Source organism: Heliangelus exortis, chromosome 14 (assembly GCF_036169615.1).
Source record: "Heliangelus exortis chromosome 14, bHelExo1.hap1, whole genome shotgun sequence".
Classification (NCBI taxonomy): Eukaryota; Metazoa; Chordata; class Aves; order Apodiformes; family Trochilidae; genus Heliangelus; species Heliangelus exortis.
The window spans coordinates 15,740,448-15,767,923 of NC_092435.1; the positions used below are offsets into that span (position 1 = coordinate 15,740,448).

The 27,476-nt window shown below is 42.7% G+C and overlaps 1 protein-coding gene across 10 annotated transcripts in view; it reads left to right on the forward strand.

Annotated features, from left to right (window-relative positions):
• Positions 1-27,476, forward strand: part of PAK3 (p21 (RAC1) activated kinase 3) — a 243,675-nt gene that overhangs the window by 191,823 nt on the left and 24,376 nt on the right. For 7 of the 10 annotated variants that reach the window (XR_011728606.1, XR_011728607.1, XR_011728605.1 and 4 more), the window contains 4 exons: positions 13,723-13,919; positions 18,937-19,037; positions 23,707-23,860; positions 25,460-25,497. Coding sequence is in view for 5 of the 10 variants with exons in the window: in XM_071757584.1 (XP_071613685.1) it covers positions 13,745-13,919; positions 18,937-19,037; positions 23,707-23,860; positions 25,460-25,497 (468 nt within the window). In the remaining 5 variants the exon portion in view is untranslated. Of the gene's footprint in view, positions 1-13,722; positions 13,920-18,936; positions 19,038-22,545; positions 22,591-23,706; positions 23,861-25,459; positions 25,498-27,476 lie in introns of all 10 variants that reach the window. The other 3 variants (XR_011728604.1, XR_011728603.1, XM_071757581.1) reach the window with 1 other exon arrangement.

The window sequence follows — 27,476 nt, forward strand, 5'->3', positions numbered from 1 at the left end:
GATCCCCATCCCATCCCACCCTCTGCTTCTGAGGACCCTTGAGCCCTAGGATGGAGGTTCTCGGTCCCTTATCAGTGCCTGTCACTGCAGCATGTGCTGGTGGCCTTGGGTGCTCCCAGCATTCAGAGTGGTGGTGCAGGCTCTGCAAAGCTTCTCCAGCTCAATGCACTGCAAGGTGCTCATCACATCTTGTGCTCTAAAAGTTTCTTTAAAGGTTTCAGGAGTAAATGCAGGGCCAGGAGTTAACCCCACTGGGAACAGGCTCACTCAAGTGATGATTAGATTACAGTTAGTATTGTGACCTGTCAGTTAGAGTGGCTTTTATTGTGCTTAGTGTGTTCTTTTTTTCTGATCTTAGTTTTTAATCAGAGCCTCTTGTCTTCTGAGGACGTAAGTTTCTACAAAAATGAGAAGATTTCTTTATGTTTGTCATTTCATTTTTGCACAGCCCTGCTGCCAAGCAATGGATGGTTCTGTCTGTCAGTTTCTGTCAAGCAAAAGGGATAATGCCTCTGATTTTGGGAGGTTTTTTTAATCAACAACTTGTATTTGCCCTCTAACCTCAGAAAGTTTTTTTTATTCTACGTTTTCAATGTTTGGTGGCATTTCTCCAGTCTAAGATTGCCTCTCATCGTTGCAGCTGGCTCTACAATCCAGCTGGAATCAAATTGCTCTTTGATTTGATGACACAACAGCAAACAGCTGTAGAGTGCCTGGCAGCTTCTTTTCCAGAGCCTGGACTTTGAGAGTCTGTTTGTCTGCTGAGGCTGTACTGCAGAGATCCTGCTTTTCACAGGAGTATCCTCAGTCAACGCATTCACTTTGCTTTTTACTTTCTGGAAAAGCTTCATCATAAAGGTATTCTGCTTCCTCTCTGTGTTTACCCCCTTGCTCTGAGCTGAGCATTTTTATTTATGTCTGTCTTTCTGTACCATGGATCAGGTCCTCCATACCTGGTGCTACCTGAACCACAAAGTTGGTGTTTCCAGGCAGTCTCTGTGTGCTTTTTGGGTTCCTTTAACCATGTTCTGAGTAGGTGCAAATGATGTAGCTCTTTGGGTCTGTCACTCTGTCCCAGGCTCTTGGGACAATTCAGCATTTGTGGAGAGCAGGATCAGGAGCTCAGAGCTCCCCTGTAAACCCCCCAACCATGTGTGTCTTAGGCTGTTACCTGTTGCACTTAGGAGACCTCTGGAGTTACACAGTGACCCACAGCTCTATAAGCTCTCTTATTCTTTTCTCTGCTTCATGGTTGTGCCTTCAGATAGGTGAATTTTTGCCTCCTTTGCAATGGAGGTGCTCCTTTTAAAGGAGCAAGTTCAGATGGTTCTGCATGTTCTGGACAGAGTACCTGATGTGTTGGGAACAGATGTGGCTTGGCTCTTGCCTGCTTATATCAAAAGATTTGTGTCCTTTTGCATCAGTGACTTGCAAATGTACACTCAGGTTCTTGAGACAAGGCATCTGTGGTTGTAAGGAGAAGCTCAGTGGTTTGTCTTACTGAAAATTTGCAGGAAACAGGAATGAAACCCAGAAGGAATGATGAGATACCTACCAGTTGCTCTGCCTGGGATTTGTAGCATGGACATAATGCCATTTCCAACCCTACAATGGTCTCTGCTGGCTCAAGCACTCTTCCTTACAGTGTCTGAGGCTGAAATGTCCTTAATTCTGATGCCACCTCATTTTGGCTTGGAGGGTTGTTCCCTCCTGGGCTGGGCCCAGTGCTCTTAGCCTTGGTGGCTGCAGACTGTGCAAGGAGTGCTATAGACAAGTGCATTCCCCAAACTCCTCTTTTTCCATTTAGGTGGTGAGAGGATGGTGAACTCTTACCTGTTGTAACATTGAGTCAGTCAAGAGGTAGTCGCACACAACCCTGGAGCAGAAGATTTTTTTGTTTTTAGAGCAATGAGGCATTGAATCCCTGTTTTAGCAGTGTAAAAGTACCAGCCCGTTGTGGCAGCTGAGAAAAGACTTTTAGCCTGTGGATCTTGTTTTGCTTTCTGCATATAGGTGTCATTTTTTCCCTGACCTATTTAAGGAGAGTGTTTGTATGTTTGTCCTCCTCGTCTTCCCATCCTGCTGCTCTGAAGCCAGGGTCTCACTGGCAACTGGAAATAAGTGCAGGCAGGAACTGCTTCATTTCCCCCTCTGCCTGCTCCAGATCCATAATACCCCCAAGGTAGCTGCGCCATTACGCACGATAAGATCACTAACGTAGCAGGTGAATATTTGATATATAAAGCTATTCAGCTGTAAATAAAAGGCCTGGCAAAGAATAAAAGGCAAAACGTTGTCCCTGAGGAAGTAAATGGGGATCTGAATGCCTTCCTCCCCTAGTGCCCTAAAGAGGTGATGCAGAATCTGGAAGGCATCCACCTGCTGGGTGAAGGGCATGTGGCAGCCTGGGCTTTGCCCTTCCTGACCTGGAGGCAGGAGCTGGGTCCTTCCAAACATACCATAATGTCTTGGGAAGGTCAGCACAGCAAATCTTCTCATGTGTTGTTGGTTTGTCTCTGCTTGTGGCATTTGGAGGCCTGATGTCCACCCCATGCTTGCCTGTTGAGAGTTCTTTCTCTCCAGCTCAGGTGAGACATCCAGAGGACTCCTTTATTTTTCTGGTTTTTTGGAGTAGGATTTGCCTCCAGCTATCCCTGGCAATCCTGGGGTCGCCTTGAGTTAAATCTTTTAAATGTCACATTCATCTTTCTCCTCTGTCACAGGGCTTTAGTGTTTATTGCAGCAAGTTTCTCAGCTCACAGACTAAGGATTGCAAAGATAAAATGAGCTAAAAGGGGACTGGAAGGTGCTAGGAAATGGCAGCTGTCTGTAATTTTCAGTGACTGGCATTGTGTTACTGCATCCTCGTGGCATGTCTTCTGTGGGTATGTCAAGCAGAGAATGGAATATGGAAGAGCAGAGAAAGCACCAACACCTGCAGAGAATATGAGCATTATGGAAACTGGTTGTGCGTTCTTTTTCCCCCTCTCTTTCTTCTTCCCAATCTTGTTTGATTCCTTTTTTGTGTTTAAAAAAAAAAAATAGTAGTCAAGATGCCAAGTGGGTTTTTAAAAACAGTGTTAATGCACCAGCTGGAGTAGGAGTTTAGAGTGCTCAAAATATGAACTTGAGGACATTTTTAGATACAGAAATTTTTATTATGGAAGTCTAAGCAAGAGACTTTCTTTGATACTTTTTAAATGGTGAGAGAGAGAACAGTGATGAGAGCAAAGTCTGTGATTAGTGATGCACTGCCAGATCTCTGGTTTTTAGCCTGGATTTAGCTGGGGATTAAAATTCTACTTGAGAGTAGCCAAATTCAGGCTCCTGTGCTGGTAGTTCAGGGTGCTGTCAGCCTTCCCAATGCTGTGACAGAGCAGACTGGATAGAGCAGACCTCGGGTCTCTGGCTTGGGATGCTCCAAGTCCATTTTAAGCTGGAATATGCCTTATTGCTGAGGGTGCAGACACACACCCCATGTGGTGCTGCACACACAAGTACCCCTGTGCCTAAGCTCTAAAAAGGCACAAGAAGTGGGGAACAGAGGAGAAAAGGTAGAAGCACATGGGAGAGAGACTCCCAAGCTGTCCAAGGGCAGTGGAAGAGCTGCAATTCAACCTGCATGTCCTGTGGCTGTGCTGACAAAAGAAAGCTATGTCTTCCTGCCAGGATGAAGTGATGACATCCCCCTTATGTGGTTCCAGATGCATTGGTGTGAGGCATAATGGATTTTGTACATTTTGTACATCTTTTGTATCTTTTCCTGCCAAAGGGGCAAGCATAATGTGTAAAATAGAGACATTTTCATTGATGCAGTAACCACAGCATGACTTTTCCTGGGGTATTTCTCGGGTGTAGGTGAAGCATGTGTGGTGGCCTGGTACCTTACCAGCCTGGTGTAGCTTCACCTTGAGAGAAGAGATGAAATTCTTGTGCTGAGTTGCAACAGTTGTGATCTTTGAAAGCAAGGATAGTGTGCTCTCCACCAGCTAAATACAGGTAGTGTTTAAAGCAGTCAGATTAATGAGTCAATTGGCTGTTGCACTGTAACTGTTGTTGTAAGAGCAAGCCCAGGTTGGGTTCTCTGGATTACTTTGGGGCCTTGCCTTTCTCCAGCTGAACTAATACAATCCCAGCCCTTTGGTTAAGCCCCTGCAAAGACATTTCTATAAAGCTTCCAGAGTGAATATTCTTTTGTATCTGAGAAAGATGATGTTTGAAGAGCATCATCTTCTACTCTGGACTTGGGTTGACTGGCAACCTAAGTGAACCAAGAAGTGCTCACCTTCAGCCTGTAAAAAATCCAGCAGCATGGGTACCAGAGCCTTACTGGGGCTGAAGGATTATTGCCTGTCAGGTGAGTTGGGGTCAGTGACTGTTCCATTTTAATTAGCAGAAAAAAATTGGATCCCCTTCCAGGATGCAAAAAAGAAAGAGTGTGGGCAGGCTTTGTTGCCACACTGCTACCACACTGCTAGGACTCACTAAGTCACAGAAGTGGATTGCTGATAACTCTCTCTCCAGATGTAGGTTGCTGTAGGGTTGGCTTTGCCTTCATACCTGGTCTTGGACCATGCTTCAGGACTGACTTCAAGTTGCTAACTCAAGTTAGAACTCAGACAATTTTTCTTGGCTGTTTTAATCCAAAATAAGGTTTTTTCAATCCAAAATGAAATTTTTACTGCTGCAGTTGTGATGTTGATGTCTCCAGTCAGTAGCTTTTCTTGGTTTACATTTGACTCCTAGAGAACAAAAGTAAACCTGAGGCTTAAGAGCTGAGCTAGAAATAATAAAGTCCATACACAGAATTTTTTCAGTCTATCTGTTCTGCTTAAATCCACACTTCATTTCACACAGATGCTTTCATATGTAAAGAAAGGCAAGGAATGCAGTCCTGTGAAACATGGAATATTTGGTAGGAGCAGTTGTTTTTGAAGCATCATTTTCTGCTTTGTGGAGCCCTTCAGCTGTGTAAATAAAAAGTAGGAGAAGCAGTGGTAAGAATTTTGAATTTTCCTCATGCATATGAATGCTCTTCCTAGGTATGTTTTCATTATTTTGTATCAATCCCAGAGAATTGTTTCCCATGACATTAAAAGAAAAAGATAAGAAAGAACTGTGCCCCCATGGAGATAGTTCTGGGAGCTTCCAGCTTATTTTGTTGTGCTTCGGATTTTTCCTCCTTTAGCTCATTCTGGAGTGTCCATTGGTCTGGTGTGTGCCTCCAGGTTCAATAGCTTAGAGCACAACCTTTTCTTTTCTTTTCTTTTCTTTTCTTTTCTTTTCTTTTCTTTTCTTTTCTTTTCTTTTCTTTTCTTTTCTTTTCTTTTCTTTTCTTTTCTTTTCTTTTCTTTTCTTTTCTTTTCTTTTCTTTTCTTTTCTTTTCTTTTCTTTTCTTTTCTTTTCTTTCTTTCTTTTCTTTTCTTTTCTTTTCTTTTCTTTTCTTTTCTTTTCTTTTCTTTTCTCTTCTTTTCTCTTCTTTTCTTTTCTTTTCTTTTCTTTTCTTTTCTTTTCTTTTCTTTTCTTTTCTTTTCTTTTCTTTTCTTTTCTTTTCTTTTCTTTTCTTTTCTTTTCTTTTCTTTTCTTTTCTTTTCTTTTCTTTTCTTTTCTTTTCTTTTCTTTTCTTTTCTTTTCTTTTCTTTTCTTTTCTTTTCTTTTCTTTTCTTTTCTTTTCTTTTCTTTTCTTTTTTCCTTTCTTTTCCTTTCTTTTCCTTTCTTTTCCTTTCTTTTCCTTTCTTTTCCTTTCTTTTCCTTTCCTTTCCTTTCCTTTCCTTTCCTTTCCTTTCCTTTCCTTTCCTTTCCTTTCCTTTCCTTTCCTTTCCTTTCCTTTCCTTTCCTTTCCTTTCCTTTCCTTTCCTTTCCTTTCCTTTCCTTTCCTTTCCTTTCCTTTCCTTTCCTTTCCTTTCCTTTCCTTTCCTTTCCTTTCCTTTCCTTTCCTTTCCTTTCCTTTCCTTTCCTTTCCTTTCCTTTCCTTTCCTTTCCTTTCCTTTCCTTTCCTTTCCTTTCCTTTCCTTTCCTTTCCTTTCCTTTCCTTTCCTTTCCTTTCTTTCTTTTCTTTTTTTCTGTCTTTTTCAAATCATGATTCCAAAAAGCATGAAAAAAGTACCCATGTTAGCAGTCTGCCATTGAGTACAAATGGGCTGAGGTGCTGATGGCTCTTTGTGAGGCAGCCAGGAGGGTGGAAGCTCCCTGCTTGCTCTCTCTGGGTGGCAGAAGTGTCCTGGTGACCCAGGTAGCTTTTCAGCATTGTCTGGGTATGATGTGTCCACACTGTGTTTGTTGATGATTTAAAATCCCTATACTGACAACATTTTTAAAACTATAGTGAGGGAGGGCTGCCTGGCACAAGGTTACCACAGGGGTTTCCTGACAGCCAAGCCTTGAACGTGGCACCTGTACTCCCCCTTTCTGTATTTCATTTGCTTGTTTCTGTTACATGTCTGTGTGAGGTAGGTGGTTTTATAGCCACTTTGCAGGCTGTCTTCTGATGCTGTGAGATCCTCACTTAATGGAGCTGTAGGATTAAGCTTCCTTTCCTGGTTGTGCTGTTGAGAGTTTTAATTACTGAGTGCCTGGGAAAGATTTCATGTGGAAAGCTGTTTCCCTTCACCCTCTGTACACCCACATCTTCCCTTCCCAGGTCATGGAGCCATCCCAAAGCTCAAGTGGTTCAGTGAGCAGCCAGAATCCCAGCACTAACAGATTGCTTTTGTGTTGATGTGATTTAAAAAACACCCACAACGAAAATAGGTTGGGCTCAGGGTGTGCTCTAAAGCCCAGCCCCATCCCAGTGGGATGGAGAGGGACTCCAACTCTTTCCACATTTTCTTTCAGAAGCCTCAGAGGCTTCTTCATGTTATCTCAATGCATTAAGCTCTGGTTAAGCACAGCCCTCAAATACACACCAATCTTTAAATGTCGGTGGCTGTAGTGATGCAAAAATTACCCCCCTTTTGCTTTTTGGGGCCACAGCCTGAAGGAAGCATTGCTTTGTACAGAGAGGGGAGGTGAAGGGTGCTCTGCTAAAACCTGAGTAAGTCCCAATTCTTGTTAAACTTGGAAAAGTGAAGCTTTGTGGGAAAGGGGTGCAGATCTCTGGGAGACTGCAGAGCAGCAGAGGGAGCTTAAAGCAGGTGGGCTGGTGGGTGTTATGAGATAAAAGTCAGTTGCATTTTGTAAAGTGTTGCCTGTGGTTGCACTGGGACTTTGCAGAGAAAGATGTGGAAAGAAATGTGGTTAGGTAGTTGGGGTAGGCATTTGGAGAGGAGAGACCTTCAAAGGCCTTTTACTCAATAATGCTGTCAAATATAAATTAAGCAGGGAAAAAAAAAATATTTGCAAGTTACTTTTATCAGTTGTGACAAGCTCCACTGGCTCAAATATATTCCCAGCTCTTAGCAATTTAACTGGGGTCTTGAGGTTCAGACATAGGACATAATTTAAATGTGAAGAAATATTTAGTTAAAACCATTAAACTCAGCAACTGCATTCCCATCCCTTCTGTATTGACTTTTTTGACACTATCACTGCGAGTACACTGTCAAGAGTGGATTTTAAACCAGTATTAGTAAGTCACTGAGTACAATTGTTAATGCTGCAGTTCCTAACAGAAGTGTGTTTATCCCATCTCAGAAAACAGTTCCAAGTCCTTGTGACCAGGCTAGTTTTGCTTGGATACAACCTGAATTCAAAATATCCCCTCCAGACAGGGAGCTCCTTATGAACATCTAGTTCAGAGGCCAGAAGTTACTTGCAGCAAGTTCCAGAGGATAAATGAATAAATGAATATATTGGAGTAAATCATAAGCTGCTTACAGGGTGTTTGCAAACAGAAACAGAGAGTACATTCATCAAAGAAATTAGTCAGTTTGAATAATTTGTTCAGCCCAGAGCATGTTTACCTGCCTGTGAGGGGAGCCTGAGCTGGCAAATGTTTGTATTGTGCTTTGAGACAGCTGTATGAAAGGCAGGGTGAAAGTGAAGCATTATTGTCATGTTTTCTAGGGTTGTAATTCCTTCTGTAGCTTGTGCAAGTGCTGAGTAGATCCACCTCCTGGGCTATGGGTACCCTGGGGTGGAAGGAACTGTGGACAGGGTGCCCTGGGGGCATTGTGGACCCCGAGTCCCCAGGCAGAGCTGTGTCTGCTTTAGGCAATGCTGAATGTGGTCTTTCTTTTAATCAAAGAGGCATCAATGTTTTATTTTAACTGGGTTTGCAGAGGGACAGTAAGAATCTTTCATGCAAGTGGTGAAGCTGTGACTGCCTGCATTCTGTACAACTAACCAGCTGCTCTTCCTTTGGGGAAGAACTTCAGGAAAACTGCAAGTAAAGGTGCAGCTGTAGAAGAGCAGACACAGTTCTTCTGCCACCAGTCTGGAGAGTACAGTATAAATACCTTCAGATAGTACTTAACAGAGTGTCTCAGTACTCAATATCCAGAGAGAATCTGTCTCAGTTACATCATCATTGATTTCTGGGCAATGGATGAGTATCACTGGGAGCAGAATTTGGCCCGTATCACTAAGTAGTAAAATATCTTCTTTTTTTTTTCAGGAAGTATATTTATAAACAAAGAGTGAGCATTGCATCTGCAAGTTACAATTGCAAAGCTACTGCCTGAAAATTGGCATGGCTCCTTCCAGTCAAGGGATCTTAGAAACAGTTTTGCAGCATCCCAGGCTGCAATAGTATCTCTGAGGCTTTGAAAATGAACACCAGTGTCTCTGCAAACAGGATGCTCTTTGTGAGTTTTAATTGGATCCAGTCATGTCTGAATGCTGCAGACGTTGAAATAACGTGACTAACCTAAGCAAGCTATTCAAGATCTATCTATAAACAGTATTCCCCAGATACAAAGGGGTGAAGAGCTTACTGGGATAAAGGCCCAGCATGAGGTTCTGCTCTGAACTTGAACTGAATTGAATCAAAATTTTTGTTTGTGTTGTTTTAAAGACATTTGAGTGCTTCAGATATCTTCCTTCCTCTCCCTAGCTTGGCAAGAACTTGATGCAAAAATATTGCAAGGCAGGCTTGTAGGAGTAAAGAGGGGATTGAGTCATGGAGAAGCTGAATGCCATATATTTAAAGTCAATGTTTGTCTTTACACTTAACAAAACGGGTGATTGAAAGAAGTAGTGAGGAAGGGAAGGGTCCTGTAGCCCTGGAATAGTTCTGTAGAAGCAACTGACCTGGCTGAGAATTTAATTTCAGCTCTTGCTACTTGGTTTTGAAGCCCTAGGTAACAGAATCATAGACCTGTTTTGATTGGAGAAGACCTTTAAGCTCATCAAGTCCAACTGTTGGACATACCTCAGTAACTTGTGTATTTTGGTACAACAGTCTGTTTCTTCAAATGCTCCCTCAAAGCCAAGGGGCATTAAAAGGATTTTTTTTCTGCAAGGAGGTAGTTACTGGGTACCTGTCCTCTTAGTTGCACACATGCTGCTATCTTAGAGATTTTTTTTTCAAAGGGTTACAAGCTCTGCCTTGGTATGAGGTGTCTGAGATGAGAAACATCCTCTGGGAGCTGTGTTGTAGCAGTGCTCAGGAGCAGGGCACAGAGTTTCACAGCTCTGCTCACCAGGATCTTGTCTCTGCTGTAGAATAAGTCTGCAGTCTCAGTTCTGCATTTTAAAAATTTACTCTCTAGTGCCCAGGGCTCTGGGAACAGTTTTAAAAATGTGACAGAAGTGTAAACTGATGCCATGGTGTCTTCTTGAGCTTCTGAGGGCTCTGAAATATTAGCTCCAAGAGCCTGGAACTGCTCCCTAACCTTCAGCCAGTCCTGTGGATTTTGTGATCCTTTGGGCATGGGACTGACCAAAAGTTGAAGCACGTTAATAAGGGAATGTAAAGAATGTCCTGGTTTTTGACCTTCCAATCTTATCAAAATCCTTTTATTTTTTAAAAACCCACAAAACAACAAAGCCTTAAAAAAAGAAAAAGAGAGAATAACATTTTTAGCTGTTTGAATATGTGGCTATGGCATCATCATTGCCAGTAGAGAGGAGGCGGTTTGGGATGGGGTCATTGTGTGCAGAACAAGACAAGCAGGACCTAAGAGTTGTTATCACAACAGGAAAAACTGCCCCCTGGACAGAGTTTAACTGGGGGGCTGTCAGGCTGCTGATGCATCTTTGCATTGTAAATGTGAGGACTTTCTGAGCTGGATATGTTGTGTTGGCCCTCCATTTTTACAGGTTTGCTCTAATTTAAGGTTAGAGTGAATCAGTACAAAACACTTGAAACTGAAGTCTTATGTGATCATGAATGATCTTTTGTCATGATGCAGTGGTACATGGAAATTCTCAAAATTAGAATGAATGGAAGAGCAGATGGGCTCTGATCAGGAAAACCATAAATTTTAAGTCTCTTGGTGTGTACTGCATTGTGGTTTGCTTTAGTTTTCATTTAAACCAGCTTTAGAAAGTTAATATCAACCATTAAACCTTTTTAGACTCCCCCTCCTTTTTTTTTTTTTTTCCTTTTTTTTTCCTTTTTTTTTCTTCTGGTTTAGAAGTGAATAAAAGAGCTTTGTACAGTTCTTGAAACTGAGCCTGAAACAGCTCTGAACAAAATATAGTGTTCCTTTCAAAATCTTGGAAATAATGACATCATAGGCAAATTGGGCCAGAAACCATTAATAGTATTCTTTGTGGAATGAAGTCCCATGGGAGGACCTGTTTCAGCAAACTAGCATTGTTTACAAATAGATCCAGTGCCTGATACACTTGGCTCATTCTGAGGGGCAGCTGAAATGTTGTGCCCTATAATGGACTTCACAGAGTAATTGTCTGGCTGTTCAGAACAAACTCCAAATGTGCCTCGGTGCTTCTGTGGATCACACCAGTGATCTCGGGCAGGGAAGGCTGTCCTGGGTACTGGAAAAAGGATTTGTAGGTGGCTTAAAGAGAAAATAAAAGCTTCTGTTGCCATGGGCTCCTAGAGGAGGAGCAGGGAGCTGTGTCCAGATGGCTCTGTTGGGCTTGGTGAGCTGGGGACTCCCTTGTGCAGCAAATAATTCCTGGGGATCATGCACTTCTCCTTCAGCAGGGTAACACACACACCACACGTCCTCCTTCCTCTGACCAGATTTTGCCTCACTGGCTCTTTTTTTTTTTTTCTTTCCCCTTATTACTGGAAAGCCTTCTGCATTTCAGGACAGAAATCACAATAATTAGTAATGGTAACTGTTTGACCTAATTCTCCAAAAGCATCGAGTTCTCTGGGTCAATAGGCTACTCTGTACTTGAAGCTTGGATCAGTGCAAGCCCTCTTCTGGGCACAAGTAGAGCCATTATTTGGTGATATGAAGCACTTCACTGCCTGTGTACACACTTCAGGAGGGAGGTGGGCTGTGTTCCTCCATCACCAGAGCAGGGCTCCCAGTAGACCTGTACCTGGACATCTGGGCTATTGGCAGGGCATGGAGCACATGCTGGGGACTGCAGGGTTCTTGTTCTGTGCTTTCCCAAGTGGTGTGTTCCAAATGACCTGAACATCTTTCTGACAGCTGCCTCCCATACCATTAGTTAAGGGTGCATGGTCTTTTCTAGGCCTGAAGGTAAAGCTGTAGGAAACAACACCTGGTCAGTGGCTGTATGTGGTTCAGTAGTACCCATGTACAGGTGGAGGTGAGCAACTCCATGGTGTAAGGGAGGTTCACACAGGGCTTGAGCCTATGAGCTGATGTCCTCTTTGGCTGGTGAACACCATATTGATCCACCAGCAGAGCAGTTGTTTGAGCTCTCCCTAATTTGCTGCAGGCAAAATCTGCCAGGACAGCTCAGATCACTCACATAACACAAACCAGTTGAGGAAGTCAGCTGGGAAGGATTCTAATGCAAACTGCTTGCCTGATGGAGATGAGCAACTGGGGGCAGTGATGTCTTTTCAGTGCATGTTGGTGATCAGGATCTCCAGAATCCCTACCTTGTGCTGCATGTGCTAGGGAGAGGGCTGGGACCAACTGTTGCTATGGTTTTCAACTGTGTGACCCCAGCATTGGTCCCTTGGGGATCCAGATGTTCAGGAACCCCACTTTGTGGACCCAGGGACTGGTGCAAAACAGAGATGTGATGATGGTAAATTTTATTTAGTGTTCTTGTCACTGGACAGATGATTTGAATCTCAGATCTGACATTTTGGGACCTCATTTAGATGAAAATAAAAATGTAAGTCAAGTAATAAAATAAAGAAGTGAGCATTTTCTGTATGGTAATTTGAAAGTGGTAACAAAGGCTAAAAATGCCCATGTCATGAAAACCAGTTCAGAGTGAACATCTCTAAATGTTTCAGTTGGCCCCTTAGTTTTCCTCTGGAAGGTATTGTCAGTTAAGGCAATATGGAACTGATTATCAGCTGGAAACCCTGGCAGAATCCCAGCTTTATCAAAATAAATGCAGTTGTTGAAAATGTTAACCTTGGTTCTTAAACAATGAACCAAGTAACCCTGATAACCCTCAGCTGTGGCAGCTTTACTGGACCAGGGGGAGAGCAGCCATGGTGTTACCAGCTGAACTTCAGGGTCTCTTCTCAGAAGTGACAGTCACAGTGTTTGGCTGTAAAGAACTCTTCAACTTCCACAGCTAAAAAACATAAGTTGTTTCAGTTTAAAACAGTAACTGATGACTACAGTAACTTGTGTATCCATGAATCAGTGCAAGCAGAGATCCATAACACATGCACCTTGATTTCAGAAGAGTTGGAAGGCAAGGTGCCTGTGGAATTGTAACCCTTCACAATACACAGTGTTGCCCACATCACATCTGATCTGTCTGAAATCATAACTCTTATTTTCAGGTCTTAAACCAGTTCATTTCACCAAGCATTGCTTGTTCATTAAACCAGCTGCTTAATCCAGACATGAATTTTAATAAGTAAGATACACTAGAAAGATTAGGGAGTTGAAGTCTTACCTGCCTCCTGTTTTACCAACTTAAGAAAGCTTTGTCACAGTTTCTGGGCATTTTTTGCCTTAGATCAGTACCCCTTCTCTTAGTGTCAACAAAAGCCTGTACATGTCCACTCCTTGCTGATGTACCACAGCTGGGACTTTGTGGTGTCACAGAGACCCTTGTGGTAACAGACCTGTGAGGAACACCTGAATTGCTTTTAGGATATGCCCATTTTCCTGCTTAGGTTTTGATCGATTTTAGAACAAATGTATTGCTCATTTTTATGTGCAAGAAGAAATTTAATTGGCACTTTGAGTGGATTTCCTTGAGAAAGATAATTCCTTTTGAAGCCCCACAATGCCAAAACTAAACCCTCTCCAAACAGTGAGCAGGGAGGGAACAGAGATCTTAATGCTTGCTGTCCCTGTCCCACTGACCTGCACCTTATTTCTTGCATCATAAAAATGGTTCACTACCATATCAGGCACTTTCAGTAAGTCATGTAAGTTTTGCTCTGGCAGTCTGGTTATAGGCAAAAATTTGGATTGCAAACAACTATAGCAAAGAAGTTGTCAATAAAAATTTTAAAAGCCTTTAACAGGGATTAAAATAATTTTTTAAAGGTTCATTTTAATGGTAATACATTGCTTTTTAGGAATTGGCAGCTGTATTTATTTATAGGAACAAGCAGTAACCTTATTCAGAGCAAACTTCTAATAGGTTTTCTTTTTCCACCAGAATGCTTTTCTTGCCCTCTTTTCCCTCTGGAACACCAGCCCTGGCACCCTTGTTTGACAGGCCTGCTTTCTGTTCTGGTTTTTGCAGGAGGCTGTGAGGGCTGCTGAAGATGTCTGATAGTGTGGATATTGAAGAGAAACCTCCAGCCCCCCCGTTGAGAATGAACAGCAACAATCGTGATTCTTCAGCACTAAACCACAGCTCCAAACCACTCCCCATGGCCCCTGAGGAGAAGAACAAGAAAGCCAGGCTTCGTTCCATCTTCCCAGGAGGAGGGGATAAAAGTAAAGTATCAGCAGTGCAAACGGGGGCCTCCATCTCCCTTGGCTTTCTGTTGGGTTTTGGTTGCTGTCCTCACTTTCTGCCACTGTTGTCTTTCTGTTTCCCTTGCTGAACGTGGTAAACCCCTTCCCAAGGCTTCTGTTCCAATTACTCTAGTAACATGTTTCAAAAGAGGAGGAGGTGTTCAGTCAGTTAGTTCCTTGCCTTTGGAAAGCCAGTAAAACATGCACACATTATGCAACTTGCTTTTTAAAAATAACTTCCTCGTTAAGCTGGGGAATGCTTTCCTTTGGATTTTGCCTTGCCTTTGCCATAAAAACAGTGATGAGGTTGTGTACTTCTGAAAATACATTTCCAGAAGTGAGAAGGCAATACGCCTGACACTTCTGGTGTGTGGTTTTTTTAAGGCATTTACACTCCAGAAGAGGAGCAAAGGCTTGTCTTGCTTGCTTGTGTGGTGAGAGTGTATGCAGAAGGCTTGCTTTAAAACCTGCTAGGTGGGATTACTGCAAGAAAGTCTTGTAAACATGCAGGAAACAGCATTTCAGCTGCAGAAAGGAATATGTTTTGAGTGAGTGTGTTTACAGAATTAAGGGAAAGGGTCTTCTTTTTTTCTAAAAGCCTCAGGAACTGACAGGCTGCACCCAGAAGTGCTGTAGGAACTGGCTGATGGCACTGCAGGGCCACACCTGGTTACTTTGGAAAGATTATGGTGACCAGGGAATGTTCCTGATGGCTGTAAAAAAAAAAAAAGTGTTGCTTCTGTGTTAAGAAGGAGGTCCTGAGAACTATGGGCCAGTCATCCTCACCTTGGTCCCTGGGAAGCTAGTGGAACAAGTGTTCCAGACAATCATTTCCAAGCAAATGAAGGATAAGAGTGTGATCAGGAATAGCCATGGTGGGCAAATTAATGCTGAACCATACCAACAGCCTTCTACCAGGAGCTGACAGGCTTGATGGTGAAGGCAGAGCTGTGGGTGCTATTTCTACTTCAGTAAGGTGCTCAACACAGTTTTCTGTGTTTCCCATAGTTTTCTCACAGACAGAAGTACAGTCTGGAGTAGTGGACAGTGAGGTGGACTGAAAACTGGCTGAAATGCTGGGCTCAAAGGTTTGGCATCAGCAGAGCAAAATGCAGCTGGATGTCAGGAGGGGTTCTGCCTTTGGCCATTGCTGCCCTTAGAGGAGAGCTCAGAACTATGGAGCTGTGGTTGTTCCCTCTGAGCCCCAGCTCACCCATGCCACTCAGATGCCTCATTTCCAGTTCTCTTCCCCAGCTCAGGGGGAGCAGTTGGAGTTGCTCTGGCATTCAGAACTCCTCACGGGCTGCAAAAGGCAGAGTTTGAGCCCATTCCTCCCTTCAGTCAGGGGCAGTCCTGGTGGCTCCTCTCATTTGCAGGCTGTGACTGGATGGGCCCATCCCTCAGGCAGACTTGGTGGGTTTGCTCTGCACATTGCTTCCCAAAACACCTCCTTGGGGGGACAAAATTAATTTTCAATTGATTCTTCTTAAAGGCCAAAATTAAAATCTCTTCTGGCTTGTTTAATGCCTGGAAGGACTTGGGTCACTTCTTTCCCTGCCTGTCAGCAGGATGATATTATCCCTCTCTGAGGGAACATTTCTTAAGCAGGAGGTTGCTGTGTGACATGCATGCAGAAACAGGGAGATCCAGAAACAACCCCTCCTGGAAATGATCAGTGACATTAAAAATAGATGTAATTAACTACCAGTCAGAGCAATCTCAGGAAACATACAAGTATCATGATTTTAAATGTGACTGTGAGGGAAAGTGAGCTAAGATTTATAGCTTAATTTTGTTGGGTGAAATAATAGATGGAGGAAGTTTAGCTTGGCTGGCCAAGCCCCTTGAGATGGTTTCATCTCAGGGTTGGTTTGTGGATCCAGGTATCAGCTGGCCTGTACATGCTTCACAGACTCAGTGACACATTTTTGAGAGTCCTGCTTATAGAACAGAAGGTGATTAATATGGCTGCTCTCATCCAGTGCAGTGCTTTGCAGCACCACAAATTTATATTAATAGTCTGCTGCTGGTAGTAGTAAACAGAACATGAAGAAAAACACCATGGCAGGGTTTTCCTCCCTGAACCCAGGGGACCTTTGGTGGCTTTCATTTGCTCACCAGACAGGAGGGATGTGAGGATGGATATGGTGTGGTGTGTTCTCTCCAGGGCAGTGCTGTATGCTGGGGCTGTGCTCAGGGAACAGGAATCTTTCACAGTCACTCCTCTGTTGCAGGGCAGGGTTTCCAGTTAGGGTTTGAGCACTTCTCGTTTTAAAACCTTGTTTTGTCAAGTGGGTGGTGGCCCCGTGGGGCCCCTCTGTGCTTCTACAATCAAAACAAGTCACTTGGGGCATTAGTGCTCCTTCCCATATATCACTTGAGCTCCTTATGTTCCTTATGCTTCCTGGACAGAAAAACAAGAAAAGAGGGAAGGAGAAAAACCCATCAGGGTTAAGATGAATGAAGGAGAAAGAAAAGGACGAGGCTGCTGGGGTAGGGCTGGAGGAGCAGTGACAGGGAAAGGGAGAGAAGGGGGGGGGAGGAAGGAACAGAATGAGTTGGAAAAGGAGACAAGCAAGCAGGAGGGTGTAAGCATGAGGTCAAACCCTTCCTCCCTCTCTGGAGAAATGCTGCCACTTAGCTGAGTCACATTTTTCTCCCAAACTACTGCTCTTTTAATATAAAACAATAATGATGATGCAGACTGTGAACACTTTCCTTGTTCTTTTTTCAGCTGTAATAGTTACTGAGGTGGTGTGGGTGGTCCTCATGGCTAACTGCTGTGCAGCAGGAGTGTGCTGTGAGGGGCATTTATGAGAAAATCAATAGCAATGTCCAGGATAAGCCCCTTGAATCCCATCAGTCATTGCTTCAAAGAACCCTTCCATGCCTTTCCAGGCCATTTTTCCAGCTTACGTAAAACAGAAATGATTTGAGTTGCAGGGCACAGGCAGAAGTGTCAAACTTCCTAGACTAGGGAGGGTAAAAGTGTTACAGAGGGATGTTTTATTCTGTATTTAATTTATAGTTTATCAGCATTTGGACCACTGGTGTGAAGCAGATGAGCCAACTCATGATTCAGATGAGCTGGAATGCTTGTCCCCTGACAGGAGACTGGACAAGAACTGTTTTTGATGGAACTTTTTTTTTAATTCCCTATTTTGCTTCTAGATTTGACTGTTGCTTTGAACTGAATTTGAGGATCCTTTAAATCTAATTTTCACTTCATGTGCTTGCATATGATGAGGTTGGAGAAGCCAGTTTTGTTACCTATGATACACATCTTGTAACTGGAAACATATATCCTGAAAATTAAAAATTATCATCTTAAGAGATAAAAGAAGGGAAAAAGCTTTTGTATTTATATTTGATATCTTGCTGACATCTACACTAAATGCTAAATGAAAATAATTCATCAACTAACATCGTGTAGAGGTCTGCAGTACAGACAAAAGGTGACAAATATTTTGGAAGAGAAAATGCAGAGAAAGGATTGGAAACATCCACAATGCTGTATAATTAGGAAGAGCAGAGCATCTTCCAACTGAGGGCTATAAGGTAGAATAAGAAAGAGACCTTGTGGAGCTGCTGTCTGTGGGCAGAGACAGGCTGGGAGAAGTGCTGACACACAGAGAGCCTCCTAGTGAAGTTATGAAGCAGGTAAACAATACTAAAACATGGAAGAAAATGTTAATTAAAACTCCACAAACATAGTAGTGCTTTATGTGATAAGGCTGATGTGCCAGAAAATAGATTTTTGCAGAGCTCCATCCTGGTTGATATTGGTAGAAAGGGACTCCTGCTTTTGAAATAAGACAGGCAGAAAATTGTCTTCATCCACCTGCTTTTGCTGTGCATAGCAGGGCTGTCACTGGGCTGCACTGGGGCACTGTGGAAGGCAAAGACAGGACCTGAGCAACTGCTCCTTTCTCTCCTGCTGATGTGTTCTGTGGGGTGGTGGGACCTCTCTTTGAAGATGTGAGATAATGTGACTTTTTGTATTCTCCATGAGTGCTTTGCATGTGTCTCCTTCCTGAGTTTGTGTTCATAACTCTGATGCTGCAGGTGAGCACTGTAATATTTGTTCTGTTCCAGTTGTTAGCTCACAACTTTTGCACTGCATTGACAAATGCAGTTGGTAAGATGGGAGTTCTCATCTGGGCTGTTACAGATCAGTGAAGACCTTATAGAGAAGATCTTACAGTTGGATCTGGACTGTGTTATTCAGCCACAGTGTGTGGTCAGCCACATGGTAGTCAATCTTTGAGCACACTGGTTCTCCAGGGAAGCCAAATAGTGCAGATACCTGCCAGCAGGATGGGTGTTTGAACCTGGATTCATGTTATGTGTACCTGGGGGTTTGGGAGTCCTCTACAACTGGCATTATTGTCACCAGTTTTCAGAGAAATCTCTGTTGAACTTGGATTCTTGATGCATCAGAGTGAAGGCAGCTTCTCCCAGCTTTTCGTCCACTCATTCTTTACTGGGCTCAGCAAAACTGGGCTGGAGATGGGTCAGCAATAAAAAGCACAGGAGAGGGATGACCACAAGTGTTGTTACCTCCAAAAGGTGTTAAAACAGGAGGGAGATGAGAAACATTGGCAGACTGACTGACTTCCTAGTCTGTCTCCTTCAGCAGGGTACTTCACGCTCTGTGAATACTGCTGGAGTGATTTAAAAACAAGGAAATGCTGGAGACTCAAAGCTGGGTTTCTGGTTACATGTCTTGCTTAACTGAGAGCTCAAATGAAGCTGGAGCTTCCCAAAGAGGGATTGAAGGTTAGGCTGGTGTTGGATAATCTTGGATTGGAGCTTCCCAAAGAGGGATTGAAGGTTAGGCTGGTGTTGGATAATAAGCTTGGATTTGTCCAGTGAGATGAACGTTAACGGATTTGGTTTTCCCTTTTCAAACACTATTTTGAGTACAACTTACTGTGAACGTTTTTGAACAAAAAGCTGTGCAGAAAATAAGTGTGTGTTAACCTTTTGCCTCTAGCCAACAAGAAGAAAGAGAAAGAACGTCCTGAGATCTCTCTTCCTTCAGACTTTGAACACACCATTCATGTGGGATTTGATGCCGTCACTGGAGAATTCACAGTAAGTAACCCCACTGTATTCTCTGCTTACCAGAGCTTCTGGTTTTTTGATGGCAGAATAACCTCCTGTTGCCAGAAATGTCAGATGACAGCAGCCAGGCTGTGAAGAAAGAGACTTTTTTACTTTTTGGGCTTAGGATTTGGAGTGCTTAACTTCTGATTCAGGCTGCTTTTTTTTTCTGCAAGGTTTGTCAGCAGAGTGTCTGTGGAAAATGAAGAATGTAGGTGTACTATGTAGCAGTACTAGGAAGGATGTAGGTGTGTGCTACTGTCAGTCCCACAAGCTGCTACAGGGTTTGGTTATTCAGTGTCTTTGGAAAAGCATAAAAACCACACACACACGTGGATAGTGTTTGGTTTGCCCGAAGTGCAAAGTCCAGCTGCTCTGCAGAAAGCCCTTGCAGACCACCAGAAATCAGCAGCATTGTGGAAGTCCATTCTTTTTAATTTATTATCCTTCAAAGTATGTCCACAGATGAGGTGCTCATACCTGTTTCTAGCCTTTATGTATGAATAAAACAGCAGTCAACTTCTCCTCCTTGTGTCACTACAGAGTGTGTGAAGTGTTGGGAAAAACGAGTGTGATACAAACTCCTCAGAGTGTGCAGGGGCTTCAATGCATTTACTCTCAGACTACTATTAGGGTGCTGAAATCATTAATCCTTAAGGCTGAGGTGGCAGTAAGCTTACATGAGGTGAGAGGAGACATCAGCAACTCCCTGTATCATCAGTAGTACCCTGTGAGCTAAGTGGTCAGACTGTGGTACCACCCTGTGTCAAACTGTGAAGTCTGCTAGTGCAGACTGGCTGCATACACCAAACAGGATGGGACAAATCATTTGCCTGGACAAAAGATGGTCAGTTTTCAGAATTTGAGTCCTAAATGTGACTTCATCATCATTTTTTACTTTGATTGCTACTTTTGGTTCTCAAAAACATTTAAGAAAGCTGGAAACTTTCTGTATGCTGCAGTAGTAGTAGCAATAGTAATAAACCAAATAACAATAGAAGGGAAAAAAGCCACATTTAATGACAGCATGTCTTCAAAGGAGTAGTGAAATTGAATTATCCTCAGTAATTAGGAAATACAACTACATTTTAAATATGTGGACTAGTTAATTAGCCTTTTTAAAATACGTGTCACTTATAAAGTCTTTCTTCAAATTTATTCTGTACCAAACCCTAGGGCTTGATTAAACACTCATTTAAAAAGCCCAGATGTGGTAATTTTTGATCAAAAACCTAGCATAAAGCTTTTAAAACGGTGTTTTTCCTCTTGTTTTTTCTCTGTTTTTCCTCTCCATCTCTCCCTCTAGCCACTTGATTCAGGTTTACCTTCAGTACCATTCTGTATACCATTGTGTATTCTGGTATTTCCTGCTTTTGTTCTCTCCTTTTTGTGCTTGCATCTCTTCCTCCTACCTATCTTCTCCTCCCTCCCTTTCCCTTCCTTTCCTCCTCCTTTTGCTGCTTTTCCCATTAGAAGCTCAGCTCTTCTTTATATTTCTTCTTCCTTCTGCCTTTATTTCTACCTCGTACTTCAGACTTTTTCCTTCTGGCTCTGTGCAAACACGTTGGGCTCCAGTCATGTTCTCCTGCAGCCTGACTGGTGGTGGAGATCCCAGTTGGGTTTGACATCCCTGGCAGATGGCAGGAGGAGGAGGGATGCTGAGGTTAACACACTTCAGCTCTAAGCAGCAGAACTCTGTCAGTACTTCAGAGATCATGGTTTGGATCAGTTTGAATGTTGTTGTTATCACCCAGTGTGTCAGAGCAGTCTCAAGCATCAGAGGATTTTGATTATTGTTTTTTGTCAAGTTAGGTGCCACCAGCACAGGTCCTGGCCTTGCAGAGAACAGGCAATTGGATGTACATCCAGCTTTTATTGCTGGGGCACAACTTCTGTTTAATATCTTTTTCCCTTTCAAAGCAGTGGACACGGGGTGGCTGCTGTTTTACAATTACACAATAGTTCTGCAGTAATACTTGTTCCTGAAGTGTGGAAGTGCAGCACTGCAGTTTGAGAAGGCTCTGGCCAAATTAAAAACAAACCAAAGGGAGAGGTGGTTTCCTCCCTGCAGCTTGCCAGCACAGGCCTTACCCTGCAGTCCTTAGTGGAGTAAAATGTCAGTCAGAGCAAGGGGATTTTCTGCACCATTAAGCTCCCAACTAATCCCAGATGCAAGTGTTGGGTTACACATTCCATTAGGCATGTTTGATTTGTCCCAACCTGGTGTATCAGCTGAGTAGTCCTGTGGTAAGTATGTCCTGCTGAGGGGACTGCCACTAGCCAGATCATGTGAAAATATTCCCACTGTCTAGTGATCACACTGTCTGTCTCCTTACAAAGTTTGGAAGTGCCATGGGAATGCCCTAGAGATATATGGGGCTTTGTTAATTTGTTTTGAATTATTACAATTGCCATGCCAAGAGTGGTTGTGATGCATTGGACCACATCCTGACACCCACCAGGCACCCCCCAGCTGCATTTCCTGGTTGCTACGGGTTCCATCTCAAATCCAAGTTGCATGGGCTGAGTTGCAGCTTTCAGGCTTGAGCACCAAGCTGTGGTGTTGCTCATCCACCTCTGTTGTGTCCATTTCACTGTGCTCGGAGCAACCACGTTGGCTGCAAGTAGGGCTTTTAGAGCTCAGAATAAAAATGGTTGGGAATTGTTGGGTGGGGGCATGCTGCTTAAGCTTTATGTTTTCATTTTGAACATTGCATTTTTCTGAACAGAGGAAGAAATGTGGTTTGCAGGGTGGTGGGGAGGGGGTTTTGTAAGGCATGAAGGTTTTGAAACAGTTTCCTGATCCCCAGTCTAGAATAAAATGTGGTCACCCACCAAACTTCTCAAGCTTCAAGATGATGACATTAGCAAGTGGGAGAAAGGTGACTACAGATGTAGAGAAGCTACATGTAATTAATCTAATGGAGCATTTCTTTAGAACTGTGCTGATTTTCAGTCGGACACACAGAGATTACTGCATTATGACAATGCCCAACCCAAAACCTGTGTTTGACCAGCTGCTTCCTCCACTGCACTCAGACTCATGCACTGGCCAACTGTGAACTTGGGGTTGGAGCCTGAATGGAAAAAACTCACACAGAGGCATTCAAAAAGTTAACCTGGCTTTCAAAACTAGACAGACAACAAGAGCCCAGATCTTTTTTATTTTTTAATTATAGAAGAAATCACAGGTAATTTTTCCAGTCACTTGCTGTCTATCCTCAGTACTGTATTTTTATGAGGGAGAATAAAACTGGTTTAAAAAAGAGGTGGGGGGTTATGATGCTTCCAAACTTTGGAACAATTGTGATTTTTCTGTTTTCCTGAGTCTGCCTTCCTGTAGCCTGTCCACCACCCGGTCTCTTTTGTGTCTACCTCCTAACTCCCTTTTTCAATGGGACTTGCCCATTTTGGCCCATTGGTTTCCTCCTACCACCTTCTAAGTTGTCCCACATTCTGTTTTAACTTTCTTTTCTTTCTTTATTTACGTCCATTACAGCCAGATCTCTATGGCTCACAGATGTGCACAGGGAAGCTCCCAGAGGTGCGTCACAGGCCCAAAAGAATCTTGCATCCCAATGCTTCTTTGAGATGTCATAGCACTGCAGCAGCAGGTTGATGTGTGTGCAGTAGATTTGTTGCTTGGCTTATCCCACTTTTTTTCTCATTAATCCTGAACTTTGGAGGCCCATGTCACACATTGTTTTGTGGAGAACTTCTCAGGAAGAAGCTACATTGAAGTGTGTCCCTAGCTCGGGGTGGCACCAAGGCTAAATGTACTTCAGGTGTAGTTTGCCATGCAGTAAGCCCTACAATTTGCTGGTAGATGTTGGTTGTGCAGTAAATGGGGAAAATTACAGGCTTTCAAAATTTAGGAAATTATACTGGATATTTAAAGCAATTTCAATGAATATCATCTCAATGCAGAGCTGTGGCTTTCGGCCATGGGATCAATTTTTAAATGCCACCCTCACTCATTAAATGTCCAAGAATTCATGCAAGGCTCTGTCCCCCTCAGCCTGGTTTCTGAGTCCCTGCTTTCTGTGTGTTTACAGTAGAGAACCTACAGAGCTAACAGGAGCTCACCAGAGACACCCTTAGCTGCAGTGGCACAGTGGTACAATTTTGAGAATTTAAATGCAGATCCCTAACCCCAGAGTGTCCCCTGGTATGCTGAAAATGAGTTGTATCAGGGTGGGGTTTACCTTTTAATCAGACAGCAATAATCATTTCAGCACAACCTGTTTGCATTATTAAGCATTAAAAATCCAGTGTAAAGCTCCTAAAATATACTGTGTTGTCCACAAATGTAGAATAGTCCTGCTATGTCTGCACTGAATCACCAGGAAAACAAGCTAAACCTTCAGTCATTATTCCATGGAAGAGCAGAGTTGATTTAAAGATGAGTTTCATGCACTTTTTTTCCTATCACAGTCATAACTTTCTTTTCTTTTTAAAGTTGGATCCTGGTTTTAGCTCTTTATTTTGATAGAGAAGAGAATGATTGCATCTAAAGTCTTAGCTACTGATTGTAATTGTCAGCTGTCAATCAAAATTTCTGAAAGTAATCTTACAGGCAGCATGGGATCTTGGTAAAGATCTGTGAGGCTGTGTCTGTGAAGTGTTCTGAATCTGTGTTCTTTCCACTTGACATCTGCAGGGCATTCCAGAGCAGTGGGCCAGGCTACTCCAGACCTCCAACATAACAAAACTGGAACAGAAGAAGAACCCACAAGCTGTTTTAGATGTTCTCAAATTTTATGATTCCAAAGAAACAGTTAACAACCAGAAATACATGAGCTTTACGTCAGGAGGTAAGTTCTCATCTCAGTGCAACAAAGGGAGTCTCAGGCCCCAAAATGACTCAGACAGTCATGACCATTTTTAGTCAGAAGCATTAATGGCCAAAGGTCATGTTTACTTTTGTCTCTTCACATCCTTGTTCCTTCACAGTGTTCAGATTGGGATGTGGGGGTTTACTTCTTTCATGCATTTGAAGAATTATTCTTGGATCTGTTGAGCCATATGTTACTACGAGGGTTTTTGTGATCCTTTATGATAGAATTTTCAAGGATTTTTTTTTTTTTTTTGCATTTGCTGTTGAGAAGATTAGGTTACTGTATATAAATACACAAACAGACCCAGAATTGCTATAAAATGTGATGTAAAAGGAATCATCACACAGAGGATGAGGAGGAATGTGTCAGAGTCCAGAGCAATTTCTGTAGCTTGCCTGTTCCAGGAAAATCCTTGCCAACCAGAAGCCTGCAAGGGTGATGGGGATGTCATTTTTTCCCTTGATTGTGTACAGTCTGCAAAACTGGAGTGTAGGATTGCAGAAATGAGACAGAAAGTCTGTGCTGCACTTTGCTTTTTCTTTTCCTGTGGCCCTTTCTTCCTTTTTTTACTGACAAACTGGCTGGTCACACATCCAGCAAGAAAGAGGTTTTTACCAGGTGCTGCATATCTGGCTTTTGATGTGGGGGTTTTGTTATTCCTTAATAACCAACTTGATTTTTAAACAAAAAATACCATTAAGATACAACAGGCTTGGAAGAGCTCATGTCAGCAACTTCATTGCTAATCAGGGGTTGTCTCTTTGCAGGACAGAATTTGTAATTTAAGCAGCAGTGGCTCAGTTCCCTGCATGGGATAATCTGTGGCAGGGGAGCCTGGAGTTGCCTGGTTGCTGGTTCAACCAATGCAATTTCCAAAATGCAGACTGGGAGAGCTTCTCCAAAGTCCTCCCAAAAACTGCACCTATCTACAGAATTTACTAACATTTTGTTTTCTTGTGAGGGAAGGCATCTTTTTGGTGGTTTTGTGCTTTTTTTGGTGGTTTTGGGTCTGTTTGTTTGTTTTTTCCAATTTAGTACTTTAAAGGTTTGACTTGGCACTTACTGTTTGCTAAAATAGTCATTACTTTTGTGGTGAAATTCAGTTTGTGGATGCTTCTGAACTCAGGAGCTGTTTGTTACTTTGCTCTGTCAGATTAGAGCTGCCACAGCTAAGGGGGATCTGGGGAAAGCTTTTATGGGGAAACATTTTCAGCAAGCTGGAGGGAATCAGTGCATGCAGTTGATTTTAATAAAAAAGGAAAGAAAAGGATAAAAATTGCTTTAGTGTTTGCCTGGAACATAAGCATTGACTGTTAAAGAATAATCTGCATTTTCTTGAGCAGGTTTCTATGTATTTTATTTAGTGGCAAAACCAGACACAAGAAACTGTAGAAAAGACAGCCTGGTATATTGTCCTGTTACCTTGCTTGCCACATAAAATAACTTGCTGCTGGGGGGATGTTGTGTAAGAGAAATGCAATCTGCTCTCTATTTGGATTTACTTGTCCTGTGGGTTTCCCCACAACGGGCAGGTTTGTAACAGCATCTGGTTGAATTTTCCCTTCCCCATTGCAGATAAAAGTGCCCATGGCTACATTGAAGCCCATCCCTCGGTGAGTGTGACAGTGACCTTCTGCTTTCTTTCCTAGAGGTTCAGAACTGTGGAGCAAGCTGCAGGCTTTCTCTTGTGTGAGTGGGTGCCAGTCTTGCAGGCTGAAGGAAAGCACATTTTAGTGTCTTTGCAGCAGCAGAAAAGGGATCCCTGGCTGTTTCCTCATTTTCTGTTAAAGAATTTCTAAACAGATGAAAGTTTTGCAAACAGAAGAGTGATTGCTGTTCTTAGCCACAGTGGAATAAATAATTTACAACAATATGCAGTGCTGTCTAATTAGCTGATTCTGATTAAGTTTTAACAACTTAGAATCCATTTCTATTAAATTTTATGATTTATCCTTACTACAGCTGGCTATGTAGCTGAATATAAATACAGTTATAATTGATCTGTAACTCACTGGAACCATTGAAAGAAACTTTTAAATAATCATCCACTCTTAATTAATACAGGATTGCTGGAGCAATCCCAGAGATGTAGTCATGACATCCACGTTAATATTGATCAAATTTATTAGTGTTAATGCTAGTGCATTAAATAGCAAATGACTCTGTGGGGATTTAGCCTTTATTTTCAAGTGTTAAACAACCTAATTTTTGGTTTGTGATTACACAGCAGAGAGTGTGTGTAATGAAATGAGAATCATCTTTGAATGTTCACACTTCAGATTTTCAGTTGTCACTTTCATTATCTTTAATAAAACACACGTTTGGAAGTTTGGGGCTCACCAGAGCAGGGCAATCCTTCCCAAGAGCTGTTCCAGTTGGTATGGACACACTGCTGTGGTGTTTCCTGCTAGCAGACAGAGACAGTGGTGAGACAGTGGAGATGTCAGCTTTCAGAATCTGCCCACTCAGAGGATGCTGGTTGAGTGTTACAGTACAGGGAAAACAACTCTCTGACAGGATCAAGCAGTCATTGGAATTACCTTAATTTCATTTCACTCCCTAATGAGAGGCTGGCATTAAATAATATCTCATTGTACATGTTCTGCACAATTTGATGCTGTCAGACCAAGCATGGAGCCCAGTGGGAAGAATAGCTATAGACATTTGACATAAGAGGAATGTGATTATTCCCTTCTTTATTTTTCCCTTAATCATCTTTTATCCCCATATAAGCAAAGTGCTACTGATGCCTCCATAGAAAGCTTTACACAGATCTAACGTGTGACAACGTCACATTCACCTTCCCCTGGGACACCCCTTGCTTGACAGACTTGGCCCTTACACTGGAGTTCAGTGTGCCTGATGTATTGTTCCCTGCTTTAACCAGGTTAGTGGCCTGTTCCACCATTTACCTCTGGCTGTGGAACAGGACTGGGCCTTACAGGAAGCACAAAGCTCATGTATGGGTGTATCTGTATGACAGGGTTTTAAGCAAGGTGACTTCAGGCAGTGACACAGTGACTCTTTTTCAGTGAAAAAGAGGTGTGAAGATCAGGTCTCCCTGTTTCACCCAGGCTGCTCCTCACTGGTATTTATACTGGATCAATTCTGTGCCATTTTAAAGACAACACAGATGAGATGTGAATATTTAGAATGATGATTTCAGAACTTCATGATGATTTAGAACTTGAGTTCTCTGTCTGTGGAAGCAGGCAGTGTGACTGATAAAACAGTAAAGCAGCAAGGAGCCTTTTTCTCCAGACCCAAATTCCCAGCAAGACAACAAAGGAAGCTTTGCACTTTGAAGTGTATTAATTAACCTAGCCAGCAGACACCTGGTATCTTAATTAACTGCTGCCATTTCTGTAGACACAATGCCAAAGCAATTAACCAGCAAGTAGATGGGATTTCTCAAGATACAGCCCAGCATTACATTTTGTGAAATAAGACTTGGACTAAGCATGGGAATGATTTAGGTGTTTTTAGCCAAAGTGAAAAACACCAAGGCCAGTTAACAAAAGAGCATGGAAATCCACAGCCTTTACATTGTAGTGTGGTGTGTGTGACTTAGAACTCTGAGGCCTGTAGGTAC